This window comes from Manacus candei, unplaced genomic scaffold (assembly GCF_025592945.1).
Source record: "Manacus candei isolate 608988 ecotype Guabito, Panama unplaced genomic scaffold, ASM2559294v1 h1tg000126l, whole genome shotgun sequence".
In the NCBI taxonomy this organism is placed as follows: Eukaryota; Metazoa; Chordata; class Aves; order Passeriformes; family Pipridae; genus Manacus; species Manacus candei.
Genome location: NW_026138174.1, coordinates 1,981,811 through 2,001,939, shown reverse-complemented (window position 1 = coordinate 2,001,939; position 20,129 = coordinate 1,981,811). Strand labels below are relative to the sequence as shown.

Here is a 20,129-nt window from a genome sequence, read left to right as displayed (position 1 = left end):
GAGGGGGAGCCCAGCTGAACAGGCAGAAGAGGCAGGTTCCCTGGGGAGAGTGTGAAGGAGAAAGAACTGGCAAAATTCCCCCTGGATGCTCTTTGTTTCTGTTGCCAGGAGTTATCACCCACCTGCAAAAGGGAAGAGAACAGAGCACCTTTTTCCCTAATCTAAAAGCCTTACATGTAAGGACTGTCAGGCTCTACCACCTTGGAAACAAAGCCATAAGAAGGATTTATGCAGGATGGGCACTGCAATGGCTGGGATCACTCTTATTTCTGTTCTCGTCCTCTGGGCAGCCACACAGCAGGGAAGTGGGGATGAGATTACAGGTGAGTGATGCAAAAACTGGTCAGAGGACCACGGCTGTTACACAGACAGTTTAGTTTGGAGGTGAGATGGCTCTTTATTTGAAATAAACCAGCCAATGAAGAGCTGGCAATGTCTCAGTGACCATTTAAGAATCCCTGATTGATAATTAAACAAAGAAAATCTAACCCAGCGAAAATACAACCTTTGTCCCCTACTCTTCATCCCCAGGCAAAATCCTTCTTCCCTTTGTGCCAGAAATGAATGAGTAGAATTCCTGCTTTGTCTTCAATAATGTGCAAATTTTTATGAAAGTTGTCTTTAAAATAAACTTTCAGAGGAAATGAGGTAGTAATGTACCTGGCAAACTCCTAGAGGCGCATAAAATGAAGCAAATTATAAAATTAAATAGAAGACATGCTTAACTTTCATCTGTGGTATGGGATGTAATTTGGAAAAACCTAACCCAGTTGTTAGGTTGTAACTGCTAAATGAACTCCTAATTTGCTCTTCGTTTCTGGTTTGATTTATTTAGATGAGAAAAGATCGTGACTTTTGGCTGCTTTTTGTTGCATATTTTTGCTTAAGTGGTTTAGTGAGTCTCAGTTAAATATAAACCATATTTCTTAGAACCCTGCAGACTTTTCTGTTATTCCGTCCAAGTCACAGCTGAAAAAAAGGCTTTTACAGGTTAGGGGTCAGCAGAACCCCCATTCTAATACAATTTAAATTGTGTTGACTTTAAAAAGAATTTGGAATACACAGAAAAATCAAGCTCTTAATTCATTTTTCTTCTTGTTTTGGAGCCCTTGCCTTTTAAAGCTGAGCTTGAATCTGCCCTCTGGGAACCTTTTCTGACAGATGACTTCTGAGGTTACATCAAGATAAGAAAAGGGCTTGTTTTTGGCTCTTGCTGTTCTCCAGCAAGAAAAAATTTTGCAGATCCCAGCTCACAGTGGCTTTTCTGGCACTTGAACAGTGAAGTTTCAAGAACTGCAGCTGTATCTGTGTCATAAATGCTATCAAGCATTCTTTATTGCTGTTTTTTGACCCTGGTTTCAGTTCTGATCTGGGTTTGACCTTGAGTTATAAGCAGCCTGCTCCTACGCAGCCTTTTCTTCCAGGCTTTATTTCTTCTATTAATAAAATATTTGCTTTAATTGTTTCTGCTCTTGCTTAACGTAAAAAAATTAATGCTCTTCCTGACAGTTCTGAAAGCTGGTGGTTTCTGAGACACAAAACTGAAGGCCAGAGATGATAATTGTAACACAGCCCTACTGACATCAGGTGCCTACCTTCTCCTGCTTTGGGATTGACTTCAGCTCTGAGTCTCTGGAAACACCAGCGAGTGCATTTTAATTCCATTTGATTGTGCCATAATCCCATAGATGGGAGCAATGAGAGCAGAAAGCCAATTTGCTAAAGAGCCCAGATTGATCCAAGCCACATTGCTCAGCAGCAAACTGCTGTCAGCTAATAATTGAACTCTCTGAGTGTCAAAGCTTGTTTTAAACTGTATGGAAGTGATGGATGATGCCAAAGTTGGTCGTGCTGCAACTTTCCCTGCCACCTTCAGCCCAAACTCTTCCAGTAAGGGCATCTTTTTGTACCACCAGAGCCATATCTCAAACCTTCTCTTTTGGCTTTGGCAGCCTCATTCTATATCTAGTGTATATATACATACACACACACACACACATATATATATACACTTAGTATCAATGTTTAAGTATGAAATATGATTTCATATCTGCTCTGACAGCTGTGGCTTCTAATTATAAACTGTGTCTAATTCTACACCATTTTATTCTCAGTTTCATACCTGTGTTTATGTTGCACATTGCTGTAGAGACTAAGCCAGCTCAGCTGACACTGGAATTTTTAGCTTTCCAGTGCTATGTCCTCGCTGCAGCCTCTGCTCTGCATGGACAACAGGAATCCTCTGTGCTCTCCTTCCTCAGCTGTTCCCTTCCAGGCCCTGCTTTGCTCCAACCATGCTATACCTGTGCTCTGTGGAAATGGAGGGATCACAGGGATGAGGAACAAGGCTGAAGTCTTCTTCCTACTCTCCTCTAACATAATAACAGTCTGGTTCCCTAATACGTGAGGTGTTTTCTTTTTCCTCTCGTTTTCATAGAATAAAATTTGTCCCGTTCCTTCTGCTTTCCCTGGTCACCAACAGATGCTTATGCCCTTTTTCTAGAGAAAGGTTATAACCACAGTGATTTAAGTGTTCTCTCTATTCTCCTCTGGTTATTTAGCCTTTCAGGTCCCAAACTAATGAAGAAAAAAAAAAAGGCAAAAAAGCTGAAACAAGATTTATTTCCCCCCCCCCCACCTACAAGCCTAGAAGCATTTGCAGGGATAGGTATTCTTGGAGCACTCTTAACACATGGCAAGGGAATGTTTTCTAAAATGCAGTCACAGCTCCCTGTTTCTTATCAGGCACTTGTGCCTCATGTGAAGTGTTAATCCATCAAATGCATTGGATAAAAAGCAGCATAAAAATCATTCTGATTTCTGCCCCAGAACCCACATTTGTTTTCTTTTCTCATTTCTCCCAGATGGATATCCTAAAGTTATCCGGGGAGGGAGGCCACTTCACTTTTCCTGACTCACTTCCCCCTCCATTCCCTCCTGCCCAACCACAGTTGGGAATGGGCTTTCCCAGTCCTGGTCAGACCTCCATCCCGGCCACTGGGGTCCTCTCCTGGCTCAGGCTGGGTGTGGGTTTCAGCCTCACAGCTGGGGACAGTCTGAGTGTCTTCCTACCCCTCGTGACTGTTTCCTTTCAATCTCTTCTTAAGGACAAGCCCTGGTGCTTTTTAGGGATGTGAAGAACTTCCAGGCTCTGCCTCTGGATCTTGCTTCAGGGACTGGACCCAGAAATGCCCTGCTTGAGGCTGGGGAGGAGGAAGAAGCAGGGAGTGGGATTTCCAGCTATGCCCTTACTGTCAATATTTTCCTGCTAACCTGCTCTAAGCAGCAGCACAGATTGCCTGGAGCCTGCCAGGAATTCTCTTGCTCCCACACGTGCTCCCTGTAGCACAACCCGGAGTCAAACTCTGCCTTTTCCTGTAGAAGAAAGGCACAGAGGGGTTGGGCAGAGCAGGGTTGGGCTCCCTGGGGCCATATTTAGGTACCATATCTATTCCATGTTTTCTTCTGGACTGCCCCTGTGGTCATCCCGTCCAAAACTCTTTTATCAGTCCTGCTCAAATTGTGCACATATCTTTTGTTTAGCTGGAAAGCTAAATGTGATAGAAGCACAGATTCCCAAGAGCCTGACAATTCCTGAATTGTTTTTATTTGTTTCATCTTTTCAGGCAGTAGTGTACAAATAAGAGAAGCTGCAAATATTTTAATTGTATGTCTTTTGTGTATACTGTGTTAGCTTCAGTCTGTCTGTTGGCTGACCCTGGTGCCCTCAGAGCTCTCAGAAAAGAAAACAACCCTGCTATATTTGAATCTCTGCAGCTAATTCATGTTTATCCTTGTTAAAGTTTCTTTTGCTTTGTCTGAAGGATGATGCAGGCATTTTAATTCTATCCGATCGGTTTCCCAAATGGGACACAGAGTGACTCAGCCCCTCTGGCTTCCATAATATCTCATTAGGAGCCAGCCTGATGTCTGTGACATGACTGTAGGTTGCTTACTGCTAATTCTTAAACTCCATCTGGATCTGTTGCTGTCATTGATGTTTCTCTCCGTTGTTTGGTGTTGTTTTTTTTTAATCCCCGTTCCTGTTCAAGTATTTCAGTTTTAAGTAAAACATGTAACAAGTTCACTCCTCATCACGAATGGTTTCAGAACTCTGGAAAACTCTGGAGTCCCGTTCCCAGACCTGTGTGAAATGATGTAGTTAACGACCTTATCACTGGCTTTGTTTATCCTGCAGTCAATGAACCACTTCAGGTCTCAAGGCCTGATCTAACAAGGTCTGCTACAAATGCAGAGAGGCAGCACAGGAGCTCCAGGAATACCTTCTGTGTCAGATACCTGAAAGTCCTTCCCAATGATGTATGAGGACCCAGTTTTAGCCTGGAGTGATGTCTGAAGGATGTCTTATTCCAGACATCTACTGTGACTCATCTGCCCATGAGTTCCCTTCATTCCCTTTATAGCCAGAGGAGAGCAATGAACACTTTGGCATCATTAGGCCAGAGTGGACATGTGAAGTGCTTGGATGACTCTGACCTGGAAGTGCCTATTTTGTTCTACTATTTTCCATTAACATATACTAATTTCCTTTCCATTTTCTTGAGTTAAATTGTCCTTTTTATGCTTTGTTCCTGAAGGCTTTGACTTTTCTGGCAATCTGCATCCTCTGATGACCAAAGCGATGCCTATGACAAGCAGTCACTACTAATTCTTTCTTCTGTCTGTTTTTTGAAGTGATGTTCTTCCTAACATCAGCTTTCCTGGAAATCATTCATCTCTATTGGTTCTGTCACTGCTTTCTCACAACACTGTTTTCAACTAGATACTCGCAGGGAACTGATGCTCTGGAGTGACAAGTTAATGCTGATCCCTTTCTTCCCTGTTTTTATTTTTCTTCTCCAGAAAAAGGCCTCTCTTTGCTAGGGTACCATCTGTGCAACTACACCCTGACCAAAAATGTGGTTAAAATGGTTGCCTACCAGAAGTCCTACGAGAGAAACACGTCCTGTGGAGGATGGATACCGTGGATGGTGTGTCCCCAGACATACTATAAACCCCAGTATCGTAGCATTGAAGTCCCTGAAACCATCACTCTCACAGATTGCTGTGAGGGATATGAACAAGTTGGACTCTACTGCTCTCTAGGTAAGTTTTGGTCAGATTAAGAGTTGAAATAAATGCTTCTTGTGGAAGAGCATTCATCCCATTCTGGGACATAGGTTCCTGTTCACTGGAACCAGTGAGTCTGCAAAAATGTAGAGTAAACTTTGTCCAACAAGGTAAGGAGTAGACATGAAAGACTAAAGCTCCTGATTCTTGCTCTTTGCCACAAATTCACTAAAATTCCAGGGGATCTTGAAGAAGGGGCCCCCTTGCTATCCCCCCAGGGGCTCCTTACCTGTCCTGGTTAAGGCCAATGTCCCTGGCCAAGTGCAATAACTCCCCTGTGCCTGGTGCAGTGTCTGTTCTGAGCCTGTTTCCATTTACACGGGGAGCTTTCTTGTCAGAAGTAATCCAGGATGCACTTAGGATGACATCTCCTTTGATTTGAAGCAGGGTCTGTTCCCAGAATGCAAACCCAATTTTGGTTTAAATTTAAAACAACCTGAGACCTCAGGGCAAGTCAGTACCAACTGCTTTCCAATCAAAACTACACCAGGGCCCATTTTCTCCTTGGTTACCTACGACTCTGGAGGAGGTATGAAAAGTGGTGAACGTTTTAGTGGATCTAATCTAACTTCTGAGATTTAACAAGGCTCTACTCAGGAAGACTTAACCATCTTTGTCTCAAGATGGAAGCTTGTTCCCCTTCTCACATCAGGGCTACCAGTTGTCAACAAGAAATTCCCAGTTTTATTAGAACTTGAGACGTAGATGGAAGAGATTCCTTGGGGAACAGGAACTTTTTTTTTTTAATGGATAAAGTTACATGCTTTTGAGCTGAATAGGCATCTTGGATTAGCTAGGCCAGCACTGAACTGTTCTGTCATGCAGAAAAGTTCTGCAGGACGTAATTTAATCTCCTGTTTTCAGTGTGACATCACATTTTCTCCGTGTTCCCTTTTCAGTATGGACCTGGGCATTTACACAGTCACACACTGCAACAGCAGATTGCAAAGGAAAGGTCCTATTGCAGCTCTGACCCTTGTTTTGGGTCATGAGACTTGGGTGACTCAGATCTGTGGGAATGTCCCCAAACCTGCTCCTGCACCAGATCATATAACGTGGCATGAGAGGGTATGAGCCATATATCCTGTCATGGGATCTGTCAAGAACAATGTGTTCATCCTACTTTTAAGCTGCTTCAGAGCTTTGGAAAAAGAGCCTCCCAGCAATTTTTTTCCAGGTGTTTTCTCAACAGTAGTAGAATATCTTGTCTAGCAGGAAAGTGCTTTTAAAAGAAAGATGGGAACACAGTTGTTGTGTTTTACTTGTTCCTAAAATTATTTGCTATAGAAGAGAAATTAAAGCATAATTAGAGAGACATGATTCTTAATTTAGTGTATCCTCCTGTTGGTTGGCTCTGTGGCTGTTGTGGAGTGTCAGCCACAGCAAAATTTGGCCTGCAGGTTACTGTGTGTCCAGGCAGTCCTGTCAGACTGGCAAAGGACCCATTGTTAATCATCTGCATTTTCCAAATATCAGTTCTGCACTGGAGAAAATCTCCAGTATGTCTAATTATTGTTGAAAAATTACTTTAGTAAGGTTTTTTGTTATACACACGTGTGCATTCGTGTGTGCATGCATGAGTCAAATGACAAGTCTGAGAGGCAATCAGAGAAAACGGCCTCAATTCTGTAGTGCAAGGAGAGAGCTGTGCCAGCTAAATGTGGAAGAGTCACTTGCTAGTTGTGGATATCACAGTTTGCACAAGAAACTCAGGTGTTTTGAAACTCTGAAAATCAAGACCATCTTCTTGTCTGGGAAAAAAAAAAAGCATCCTGGAAACACCTTAAATATCTTTTTTCCTAGAAAAATCCTATGTATTTTAGAGGCATCTCTAAGGATATTTTGGACTTGAGAGCTGTTGATGGGTTTGTTTCATCTAAAAGGAACAAATCTGTACATCTCCTGTAAAACTCGCAGAATTTCCACTCCGCCCTTACCACGTTGCTGATGGGCACTCTGGGCAGGCTTGTCCATGAAATACTGTGGTCACCTTGACTCTTTTTCCTGTCAAAGTTAATCTGTGAATATTTTAAGCAGTAGAAGGATTTGAATGGCTTCTAGGTGATTTCCGTGTTTGCATTATTCCGGTATCTTTGCTTTTCGGGGCATTAGTCATAATTTCTGTGAATGGTAATGCACTGTCTAGACACAGTCTTAAATAAATGATGAGAAGAGAAACTGGAACTGCTGAAATTACTGCACAGCATGCTGCTGAACTACTGTTGTTTTTTCCTTGACGTTATCCATGCTGTCATGCTCTTCATCCTGCTAGGAGTGGAAAGGTCTCCGTGACCTTTCCCAGCAACCTGCTCCTGGCCACTCCTCACCTTTTCTTCCTAGAAGGAAACATTTGCCCCTGCCTGGGATATGGCAGGCCCTGTTTTCTTACTTCTTTAATGATGGGAAAAAGTACCTACATTATTAAATGACTTTGTAGTTCTCACTAGTTGCCCATCTATCCATTGGGACAGCATTACACAAATGACTTCAACATTTTTAAATAACAACACAAAAGTGAATTATCTAAAAGTTAGGAAGTGCTAGAATTAATTCCAAAGGTGGGATTAAATGAAACAACCTTTGTTTTCTCTCTTTGGGCCTGTGAAGATTAATAAACTCTTTTTAATTACCTAATCCAGCTCTGCCATGCCCCAAGGACCACATTTCCATGTGGTGCCCAGGGATGATGGAGCCCCTCTAAGGAGCTCCCCAGCAACACTCCGTCTTGACCTCCACATTCAGTGCATGGTGCAGTGCTCTGCTGAGCCTCTCAATGAAGAGAGAATTATTTATCACCTCTTCAGGTGAATCCTGGGGGATTTACACGCAGCAATTTGTCTTCACACAGACTGCAGGAAGCGAGAGGGGTTCTCTGTCTTTCACAGATGGGCAACTGAGCTGCAGGGATACTGAGATCAATCCACTGTGTGCCCACTCTCAGACACCTTGGGGGCAGTTTTAATTTTTTTTTTAAATTTATTTTGCTTTTCAGAGTGCTTAGAGCTGCCTTTAACAACTTGTGTGGTTGGGCCACAGAGATTCACATCCTCAGTGGTGACTTTGAGCAGTCCCTCAACTGCTTGGCAGGTCCAGGGCTGCAGGTCAGGCTCATGGACCTGCAAAACCCACGGCTCTGAAAGGTTGTTTCACCTTACAAAGCTTTCCCAGAATCTTGCAGGTAGAGACAGGATGTAATTCTCCAGGCTAATTTCCAGCTGCTTGAATGGATGGTATAGTTACTCTGCTGGTGACTGGCTGCCTGCCCACTTTCCAGCACAAGATGAAACCAGAGAGCTCCTTATCTGTCACCTAACCCTGCTTGATCCCCAGCTAGGGAGGGAAAAAGTGCATCAGCATGCAATGAACCCTGGTTTTTAAGCACACAAATCTCTAAAACACTGTTTTAGTTCAAGTTCCTTAAGCACACTGTTGATCTGTTACCTCCATGAAAAACACCCTGAAATAAGAAGGCCCAGACAACTTTAGTCCTGGAGTTTCTTAACTTGAGAGTGTTTGATTTGCAATGTTAAGGTCACACTTTTAATCAGAGTGCTCTTTGTTTGCATAACTTCCTAAGGTTTTCAGAAAAACCACTGTAAAGTAAAAAATGTTCATTTTTGGAGCCCAGGAAGCTCCTCAGCAGGACTGGGACATTTTAGGGCCAGTGTGTAGATGTTCCCATGCTGACTCCAGCTGGAGCAGTGAGGAGCTGTGGCACAGCTGTCCTCTATGCTTGGGCTGTCACCAGAAAGCCATGGGATGGTGGTGTCACATATGGGCAGCGTTACAGCATCTGCCTGGGGTGGGAAGGTGCCAAAATGCCCTATGGAACTTCACCCAGGAGCAGGTGTCTCTCCCTGCCCTGCAGTTTGGGTCCCTTGTGTGCTCTCAGCAGCTGCAGAAATGGGATTATAGGCATCAGAGGGTCTGTCCCTGCCTGTTCCTTGTAGTGTCTGCTTATGGGAATCCTGTCTGGGAACTGTCTTGTCCCTTTTTGAGCCCGCTGAAGCTGTCTGCCTCCACAATCCATTTAGGTAAAGAAATGTGTGCTTTTACTCATTTTATTACTGTGGGCTCTGGTGAAAACCAGCTCTGCTTTCACCTTGCCCTCTGCCTTTGGGCTTTTGTAAACCTTGGTCACATCCCCCTCAGGCTCCTCTTCTTCAAGACAAAAGTCCTTGTCTTTTTAGTAGTCTTTTCTTACAAGTCTTTCTTTGAAGGCCGTGGTCCCCCCTTGTCCCACAGCTGCATCCTTGCCAAATTTCAGCCCATGGCTTCTGAATATGTTCTAGTGGATGACAGAGCTTTCCACAGGGAAGGGTGTTAAATATTAGTCAGCTACTGGACCAACACACAACCCAATTAACCCTTGGAGAAGGAATTAGGATGGAAAACATCCACGTGAGCAGGTAAAGTCTACCAATGCTCAAAGTCCCACAAAACATATGATGAAATCTTCCAGTCTGCCTTTGGAACAGACTTTGCCAGGGACTCTTTCTATAATTTCATGGATTTGTCTCCACCTTCTGATACCTGAGATGAATGAAGGGTGCTGGTCCCTCTGGATGAACCCTGTCCCCTCCAGGTGGAAGGAGGCAGAGGGAGGGTATCATGGCTGAGATAATGGTGTCCTTCAGCATCAGTCTCCAGGGAGATCCCTCCCTCCTGCAGCCACAGCAGATCCAGTGGCTCTCCAGTGGGCAGGCTGGTAGTTGACCTTTGGTTGCTAAGCACTGGGTGCTGCAGCTCTGTTTCCATACATTTATGTAAATAACAGAGGAGAAAAGCCTGTACTTTGTCCAACTGACAGAGGAGTTGGCTGGCTTGCTCCCAGTGCTGGCAGCGTTGCTTGGTAGGTGACTGTCCCCAACGTTATTGAAGTGGAGAGCATAAACTGAATTTTCAAAGTGCATCTGGTACAATTAGGCAGAAATGTGAAGTGAATCCATCCCTGTTTCCGCTGATCCAAAAACGATGACCTTTTGATTTCAGATAAATGGCCAGGGAGGCACTGGGCCAGGATTCAATAGTGTTTTCTGAGACTGCATGTGACTCATTAAGCCATTTACACTGCAGTTAAACAAGCAAAAAAAAAAAAAAAAAAAAAGAGAGAGAGACCCAGGTGGAAAAAATTCTGCTTTGAGCCTCAAACCTGCTTGAACTGCACCTGAATCTGAGAGCTGGAGGAATTCACATGCTTGGGTCCAGCTTACCAAGATCCACCTGGTTCTGAATAGTAAGGAGCACTGATGAACAGGGAATATACTAATACAGGGAAATCCCTTGGTGCTCTGGTGTGAGAGGCTGCTTAGCTCCCTGCACAGGAGGCTGGGATGGAGCAATCACATGAGACTGGGAATGTCTGGGAGGCTCCTCTAAGGGCATCCGAAGCCATATCACACCTTATTGTGATTTTAGACTGAAAATCAGGAAGAATATTTCCAGAAGTAAGACCTGTTTGGAGGGACAACCCATAGTGCCAGCCCCAGAGCCAGAAGCAGAGGTTCCTGGTCTATACTGAGAAGCAGAATAGGATTCCTGGGGCTTGCTGGACCCAAAGTAAGTTGAGTAAGATTGCACAGGGTCGATTTTTTTTTTTCTTATCCTATGAGGCCTATGACTCAGAGTGAACTTTGGAGGCAGAGTTGGTCCTGTGAGAGACTAAAGAGAGTGAGTTACTTTGGTTTACAGGCATGAAAAGGCCTATAACAGGCTGCATTAGGTAGCAGGACAAATCCTGCTCCCTGTGGGGCAGCCAGACATTCATTGGGTTTGGGAACAGGGACAGAGTTTCCTAATTTGCTGCCCAGAGCTCTTGTGGGTCTCACACCAAGAGCATCTGTGAAAGATGCTCAAAGCCTTGTTAAAGCTTTTGCTCATTGGATGTGTGCACACAAAATACATGCACACAGCAGATGAAATACAACACAAAACAGTGTGGGAAATGCCATCCCATGTGCTCTACATGCAGATCTTTAAAAATATGCGTGCAAATAACCTGCATCCTACTGAGACATCTCAACTCAGTGTCTTCCCTGTTCCCCAGCATCTGGATTTGGGAAGGTTTTTCAGTGGAGGTAACTCCCATCATTAAATTATGCCTACTTTTCACAGTTACCTTTCAGAGCCCTTGACAGGGATACTGTGGGCCCTTAGAAGGACACAAACCACTGCTTTAATAGCCTAATTCTTTGAGCAAATATCTCTGTATGTCCACTTGCGTAAATGGTTGAAAATTGCACATGTTGAGTTTTGCAGGCCATAGTTTGAGCTCAATCCCTCAACTGTAGATTGAGCTGGGGATTTGGAGTGCTAAAAATGAGAACTGTTATGGAGTGTGCCAAAAAGCTGAGGCTTTCTGCTTGCAGTAACCTCCAGTCTCCCACAGACTGGCAGAGGGGGGAACTTGGAATGTGCATGTGGCAGCAAGTTACATAGATTTAGTTTAAATCTTGATTAATTAATTTCCCTGTTTAAGAAGGTTACTTCAGTGAGGCCAGAAATCAGTATCAGTATCCCCTTCTGCTTCTCAGAAACCTCACATTTACTGTCATCCAGAGTCTTGGGATAACAGAAACTGTAAACCCACAGAACTGATGATTCATGATAGATTTATAATTTGTTGTGGACTTTTCACTTTCTATGGGCTTTATTATGTCAAATGTGGTTTTTCTGCACCACAACTATTTCCATTGCAAGAATCAGGTTAATTTTCCTCCTGGCTGACTTTAATTGCCCAGTAATGGATCGAAAATCTGTAGGTGCAGGATGAATGGAAAAGAGAAATCTTTCAGGTTGATTAGAAAGACCAGAGCCGAGCATGGAGCTGCGTTTGAGACCGTGGGTAAAAGTAGTGATTGTAAGGCTTAGAAATGTTTTCTCTTTTCCTCTGGAGAGAAATATGTCCTGGAATTGAGTCAGGACCACTGACTGCCCTTGACTTGGAAGCAGCAACCTTCTGCCCTAGCTGCCCTCTCTGCAGGGCTCTCTGGCATGGGCTACCAACCTCCTGGAGTGGCCAGCTGGTACAGAGCAGGTGCTGCCAGGCTGCAGCCACGGGCTCAGTTCTGCTCTCCTGTCCTCCTGTGTAACCCACTCACCTGTACCAGAGAACTACATCGTGTCTCCGCTCTCATGGAACACCCACAATTACTGTAACTAAAGGTCAGCCTTGTGCCAGGGAAGTTAGAATAATTATCAATGGAAATTTACAAATCCAAAATTTCTGTAGCAGAAATGTCACGAGAGAGAGAAAGATCTGAGAGCATTTATGCCCTTGGAATTAAATAAGGGTATTTTTAGGCTGTTGTTTTCTCCCCGTGAAAACCTCAGAACAGATGCTCTTCTAAAGTGAGGAGGAGGTGTTTGCTATAAATTAAATAGCACAATTTTGTGGAAACAATTTTCTATATTTTTGTTCTCAGAAATGTTTTTGTTACTTAGCACTCAACAGATCCAGTGTGTTTGCCTCAAGACCTGGTATTTGTCCAATGGAGAACATGGAAACCTCTGATTATCCTTGCACGTTCGATACTGAGTGTCCAGGGCTCAAAAAATGCTGCAACTCATCCAAAGGAGCAGGCTGTGTGGACCCAATGCCAGAGGGTATGTTACTGATAAATTCAGGACTGCTTCTAACAGAAATATGCTTAATTTTTCCTTCTGAGGGTGGGATTGGGCAGGAAAACTGTTACCATAGCTCTTCATAAAACAAATACGGGAATCTGCCTTGGATCAGTTCCATGATATTCAGCTTCAGTGCTTGCACCCGGGAGCACTGAGCAGTGTGTGGGTGCTGCAGGTCCCGTGGACCTTCCTTGGCTTGTTCTCCTTTGCTGGCACCTGCAAAAGAGGTGGCATATGGCAAAGGAGGCAGTAGGTGACGGGCTGTACCTGGGCCCTTCGTATTTGCCAAGTTAAATCCTGCTTTGTTCTCTCAGAGCTTTCCTATAGCTCTGTTGCTTTCTATAGCATCAGGCCTCAGATGACTTGGCTGTTCTATTTCGTACACTTCAGGAAGAACATTCTGGTACAACGTGACAGTGCTTGTGAAAATGGATTTTAATGAATTAATCAGAGTGGATTCCCACCTTCTGAATCATTCCCGCCTTTTGCACTCCATGGTATGTACAAACATGAACAATCCCGTGTGCTGCTTGTTGTGTCCTCGTTTCTGTTACTCAGGGGCCACCCCTTGCTCCCCCTCATTTCTGCCAGATTAATTTTTGGTTTTGGCCCTAATGTATTTCTGATTACTGAATGTCAGCTGCGTCCTTAAGCAATTCAAGTGATGTTGATTTATCAGCTCCTCTAGTAAATTTTTAACGTCTCTTCCAAGGGCAATTTAAAGACATTCTGAAATATAGGGGTTTTCCTGCTTAAATGGTGATTGCTCCAGCACTGATTGAGTTAAGCTTTGGACCTATGACTGACTGGGACCAGATTTCAAGACCTCCAAAGTGTGATAAGGAGTTTTGAGTCAAACCTTTCAAGAGACAAACCCGATCCCTGGCACCGGGACGTACAAGGCACGTGGGCTCAGCAGTGCCAGAAGTTTCGCTGTGAAAAAACAGGATTAGGACAGGGGACTGTGTTGGGACAAGGGTGTTGCATCGTCAATCTTTCCACCAGAATCAGGGCTGGGGCAGACAGCAGAGTGTCATATTTTTGCTGTAGGACCAAAGGCTCTGCCTTGGGAATGGGTTAGCAGCAGTAAATCTGTCCCTGTCCCCAACGTGTCAAGGAGGAAGAGTCGCAGGTAACCAAGGAAAACACAGCCCTGGAAGAGGTGTGAGGCACACTTCCCGAAAGGAGGGTCTGCAGGAGGGACCAGGCCACAAACTAAAGCCTTGCTCAGGCAGAGAGGGTCTTTCTGTCCTCTCAGGGGTACTTAGGAAATGGATTGATAAACTAGGACAAGACCCTCCAGGCCACAAACCCAAGCATTTCCCATGGAGAAAATCAGGCTTGGATATGGCCTTTGAAAGGCACCCAAGAGGGCAGGTCCCTAATTCCCTACATTTTTATTTCTAGTCTTCCCCAGTTTCCAGCCGGGAGTGGGCAAGTAGCAAAGGAAACCCACCTGCCATAATCTGCCATCACTGATGGGCAGGAGAATAGAAATGATAGCAGCAGCATGGATGTAACTCTTCCTCCACCTGAATTACCCCTTCTCATATCCTTGTAAAAAAAAAAATCTTGGTCCTGTCACTGTGTGGTAAGGAATAGAGGGCAAGGATCTAAAAAGACTTTTATATCTTGGTCTAAAACAAGCTATGTCAAAGTAAAACACTAGAGAAATAGGGACTATTAACAAGCTGCTATTCAGAGGAATTTCTTCCAGGCCCACCACCACATCCCTTCTCTCATTCCTGACACTCAGTTGGGGTGGCTTGGTCTCTCTCTGGGGTCTCTCTGTGGCCCTCAATCCCACTTTTCATCCTCAGTCTATTGCTTTTCTTCTTTTTCTTTCCTATCCCTTTGCCAGCAGTCCTTTTAGCTGTTGAAAGTCAGAAGTGTTGGACAGCTTTTTTACAGATGAATTGTAGCAGCATGTGTAATGTATGTCTATTGGGACTTTGCAAAGCAGGACTTTTCCCGTATATTCCTGGATTACATCCTTCTGCCTAAGTGTTTTGAGATCAGCTCCACACCTCCCTTAGCTTGGCACTACTATAATATAAATTAGTTGTGAAATGTGATAATAAGAACGCATAAAGACAGGCCTAAATGTTACCACTTTGCCACGTTTTCTGATTTGCTGCTTTCTCCACTCAGATTATGATAATAATCGTGGCATAATTTACGCCTCAGCTGCGCTGAGAAATGAACGAGGTGCTCGAGTGTTTGTTCCCCTGTTTTCCAGATCACTGGCGCGTTGCAGCCCTTGAATGGCTCTGTGCACCACATCCAGAGCAATCCTGCAGGGATACACGCCGGGACAGTGACCTCCCAGGTTCTCCTTGGGCTGCACCAGCCGGCTCTGCTGGCTGAGGTCTCTTCTTCCCTGGGTGACGTGGTGAAACGCGTGTATGAAGTGATTGACACGCAAGTGCAAGGTCATTGATTACAATCCTGTCATGAGGGGGGAGGGGAGAAGCTTTTTTTAGGAGGTTTCATCCCCCTTCACTTGCATTTTCATTTATATGACTATTAATTTGCTTTCAAAGATTGTGTAGTGGATCTTGTAATATTTGCAAATATGGCCCTGACATTTCCGTTAAAGGATGGAGAGGGCTGTAGTTAATAATAATAATAATAATAATAATTTTAGATTTAATAGTTTAGAAGGGAATGCTCCTGAATGCTCAATTAAATATATTTTCTCCCAATAGTATAGCCCATTTTCAAAAGAAAAAGCAAAGGTGTCCATATTTATCATATTGTCCACATTAGTTATATTCAACAGGCCCTTAAGAAAAGTGTTTTCTTGGGAAGCAGATATACTCTATTGCTATAGATGTGTTGCTATCAGTAGCTTGCATGAAACAAGTCACATTGATAGTCTGTTAATCCTTATAACGTATTACTACCTACTTTTTAACTGTTAGGTAAACATTTCAGTATTTTAGTTTTAAGTTTTGTGAATCTACTCGTTGCTGTGTAGCTGTCTGAACATTTGTACTCCTGAAGTTAATCCATAAGCCCCACTTTCCATGCTTTTTATTCTGTGTTTACTCAGTCCAACTGTCAGTGGAATCACTTTCAGCAGGTCTCCTTCCTCTTCTGCTGACATCTCTTAGGTTTGGATGACATCCTGCAGCTGTAAGCAGGAGCTGCCCCCTAACTGTCCTCTAATTCCAAAGAAATGGAGTAAAAAGTGAGAGGGTTGTAACTGCTTTGGGGAAGGGCAGGATTCCAATTTCTTTGCACCCATGTACATCCAGAATTATTTTAAGAGTTACTGCAGATTTGCACTGAATTTATCATATCCAGAGCCTGGTTTACACACACTGCAGATCAGTCTCAATGCTGATATCAGTGTCTGTGCAAGGTGTGTTCCTCTCCCTAGATGTCAATGAATGTTCCTACACTGAACTCAATGCCTGCCCCCAGAAAAGCACCTGTGTAAACCTGGAGGGTTATTACAGCTGTGACCCTCATGCCCATGTCATCCCTCACCAGCTGAGCCAAAGGAAGGAAGGTAAGAAACATAGATCTCACCTTGGGGAAACATAGAGGAAGTTTCTGTGGGAATTTGCTGTCTGTCACAGGAGTCACCTGCAGAGCAAGGATTTCTGGAGGACTCAGTGCCCCTTCTCCTCCTGCTGGGAGGAGATGCCACATAAGCCAGCTGTTACCTGCTTCTGATTGAAATGCAGTGTATTTATTTCACAGTCCCTTGCTGTTTCTCCTATCTCACCCTCAACTGTCCTTACTCATCTGCCAAAACCTCTAACTTCAGACCCTGACTGCTTCTCAGAACATCATTCACCACCAGTGCATCTCCCCAGCCTCCTGGGAAACAATTAATGATGTTATTTATAAAAATGTTTAGTTTTTTTCTCCATTTTGACTGCATGAATGCAGCCCAGACTCAGTGGTTGTATGATCCCACCCTGAGCTGCTCCACTGTTCCCTAGTCCTTTACTGCAGAGAGCTGGAGTTTGGCACTGGATGAAATAATACCTTGTGGTACCAGCCCAGCAAAATATAGAGGCATGTACTTAAAGCCCACAGGCATCAATGGGCCTGATAATAGGCTTTAAGTTAATGAGATGAGTAACTGCTTACAGATTCGATACTTTAGCTAGAGAACAATTCTACAATCCTTTAATCTCAAAAATTAAGATAATGTATTATTTTATGCTTTTGTGATATGATAATGTACTTATTTTCTATTTATGTTACTTCTATTGCTGCTTTCCAGCTGTGGAAAACATGAATGGTATTATTTGGGATTTGCTTTGTTAGGAATACTCTAACTCTTTGATAACACTATTTCCCCTTAGGCTTTGCAGCATCTACTCCAAGTTCAGCAGTAGATGCCATTAGTACCAGCAATAGCTCTCCTTCTGTAATGAATTCAAGTCTTTTGTCCATAACTAACCAATCTGCAGATGCTGGATGCTGTAAGTTATCTTGGATTTTAATGAATATTGTCTTGATTTTAATTCAGTCACTCCTAGATTCCTTTCAGATAAGAGTTATCACAGCCCTTTTAAAAACACCCCGTCCTTCTTGTGAGAGGAAATAGCTTTCAGTAGTTCTTTGCTGAGTTCAGAGAGACAGGTTGGATATTCTTGATCTTCATCCACATCTTCTGATCCAAGCTGAAGCTAGAGGAATTAAACTGAGGCACCTCTAGTGCAGGGGGGGATGGCTTCAGGGGTGTTTGGCAACCACCTGGCTCAGAGTCCTGGAAACAATTTTTTATTATTGAAGCAACTTACAAAAACAAACGTTTTTTCTTAGTCTAACCATCAGCATGAAAGAATTGAAGTTGTGGTAGCAGAATGACATGGTCTCCGTGTTAGCATGGGATGTGATGCTCATCTCACCTGACCCCAGCTTCTGCAGGAGAGGTGTCTAGTCTGGGATCTCTCTCTAGTTAGTGGAGACAGACTGGCTCTGCTGGAGGGCAATTCATCCTACCCAGTTTGGACACCTCCTCCTTCGAGGAGGAATCATCTCTGAAGGGTCTTGTCTTTTCCCATTGGCATGACAACGATTTCACTGGACTAGAGAGGAATAACAGGTGCAGTGCTGCACACCACTCTGCCCCCAGCCTCTGCAAGCTGGGGTCTGTGGGGGTTTTCCGGGCATAAATCCAGACAACCTTTGCCTGAAGAGGTGCATTTTGGTGATTAAAGTGACAAGAGGCAAAGCAGGTGTCAACACATGTAAGAGTACACAGATTCACTCTTCCAAACTATTCCTGTTGCTTGCACCTGTAGCTCACTGCCCGGTTATTATTGTTCCTAGACATTCAGTGGAGATTAGTTTGCCGGGAGAAATCGTGGCTGCCCCATCCCTGGAAGTGTCCAAGGCCAGGTTGGACGGGGCTTGGAGCAACCTTGGATAGTGGAAGGTGTCCCTGCCCATGGCAGGGGGTTTGGAACTGGATGACCTTTAAGGTCCCTTCCAGCCCAAACCATTCTAGAGTTCTATGAGTCAACACAAATACATATAGCAAAGGGAAATGAAAAGAGTAAGCACCAAATTAACCACTCCAGTGGGATGGTTCATGGGTGAGGGGACCTGGCAGTGTGAGGGGGGCAGATTCTGTCCTGACCTAAAGAGGACCTTTACCCTGTTGATTGTCAAAATGTTTGTCTATAGTGGAGCTAGAATAGCACAGTGCTTTAGAGGTGAAACGCTGCTTTTTCTGTGCTAACTCTTCCTGGGACGTCAGTAGATCCTTCTGCAGTGACAAACCACCGAATCTTCAGCGTTACCAGCAACAGTTTTGAAATGTCCTGGCATGTCACTTCTCCTCTGAACAACACTTTCCAAGTCCAAGTGTTCAAGGGCCAGGAGACTGTCCAAGACCTGAAGACAGAGGAAATGAAAATGGATGTGTCTCTTCTGGAAGCAGGTGTGATGTATTCAGTCGAGGTCCGCTATGAAACATGTGGAAAAACCATCATCTCCCGTCAAAGTGTTAAAACAGGTAAAAGAGACACCTTCAAATATACATGCATTTTAAGATATATTGAAATAGATATACAACTTAAAATATATTCCCTCTCTCCTTCCTTCTCTCACCCTGAAGCTGCTCTCCATTCACCTGCAGTTCAGCAATGATCCATTTGGTCCTCGCTGAACAGCATTTCCCATCATCTTCACATTTCATCACTTTTTTTCCCAGCATTTGTCCAAGCCAGACTATCAAGCACTAGTTGATAAAGCAGTGCTGGAGCTGACTTAAACTATTACAGATATCAGGCTAATCTAGAATTCTTCTGGTTTGCATTTCTTTGGTGCCTGGCACTGCATTCTGCTGCCACTCGTCTCCCATCAGGCCCCATTTTTCCTGGCTGATGCCTGTGGCTAGCAAGAAATCCAGTCAACTGGTTTGTCAAGGGCTCAGCTGAGCTAACAAAAGTGCCAGGAGGAAGGGCAGATTCAGCTGAATAAAGGATTAAAGGGAATAACAAGAGCTGAGTAAGAAAGCTTACAGACTACCTACCCAGTTTGGTTCAAGTAACCAGTGATGGTGGCTTCCTGTGTGTTGATCAAACATAATTTTCCTTTTCCTTTGGCCTTAAATTATTTCCTAGGCCTTCATGCAAATAAAGAAATAAATCTCTCCCCATTTTTTTTGAAGAGCAGGCAGTGAAGTATTTATTACTGACCACAGTGAGACTGCTGCTGTTCATGTTTATCCATAAGAGCCTTCCCTTTGATCAGATGAAGGATGACTCCAGTTTGGGTCAGAAGGAAATTACTCCCTTTGTAGAGGGAAAGTAGGAGGTCTAGTGGTTATGAAAACAGAGGGCTGAACTTCAGAATGTGAAGCTGGAGCCCTTGAGAAAAAGAAAAGTTTTCCAAAGATCAGTCCAAAGAGTAACAGCCTCAGACTGTTTATACAGGCTACAGCAGTTATAGATTCCTTGGCTCTTGGTTTTGGCTCCTGTGCTCCTTATGTTATCTGTCAGGGCTCACCAGAGAAGTGCCATGCACTGCTTTTTGTTATATTTTCACTTTAGGAATATATTTATTATCCATACTACCAAGATGAGGAAAATAGACAAAAACATTTTGATTGGTGGGCCAAAGATGAACTTACTGGCAGTTCAACCCTGGATGTAATTTCAAGTCAGGAGTTATGTAGGGTCAGGTCCAGATATGAGTATACCCACATATAAAGGTATGTGTATACCCAGTTCTCATGTAGTAGCAATCAGGCACCTCAATGTCTGTTTGGGCCTGAGGTAAGTGCATCTTCTCAATGTGCAGGACACTCGTAGCAGCCTTTTGGCTGTATTTTCTTTATTTAATATCAAACTCTCTCAGTTTCATCCTCCCTTCTCCTTCCATCATCTGAGATTTTGGTC

The 20,129-nt window shown here is 43.8% G+C and overlaps 1 protein-coding gene across 1 annotated transcript in view; it reads left to right on the top strand.

Moving 5' to 3' along the window:
* Positions 1 to 235: 235 nt before the first annotated feature.
* The window catches only part of UMODL1 (uromodulin like 1), a 51,347-nt gene continuing 31,453 nt past the window's right edge, over positions 236 to 20,129 (top strand). The window contains exons 1-8 of the mRNA XM_051770866.1: positions 236 to 323; positions 4,864 to 5,106; positions 12,574 to 12,735; positions 13,147 to 13,253; positions 14,996 to 15,188; positions 16,142 to 16,273; positions 17,082 to 17,201; positions 18,488 to 18,742. Of these exons, the coding sequence (XP_051626826.1) occupies positions 236 to 323; positions 4,864 to 5,106; positions 12,574 to 12,735; positions 13,147 to 13,253; positions 14,996 to 15,188; positions 16,142 to 16,273; positions 17,082 to 17,201; positions 18,488 to 18,742 (1,300 nt within the window). The remainder of the gene's footprint in view (positions 324 to 4,863; positions 5,107 to 12,573; positions 12,736 to 13,146; positions 13,254 to 14,995; positions 15,189 to 16,141; positions 16,274 to 17,081; positions 17,202 to 18,487; positions 18,743 to 20,129) is intronic.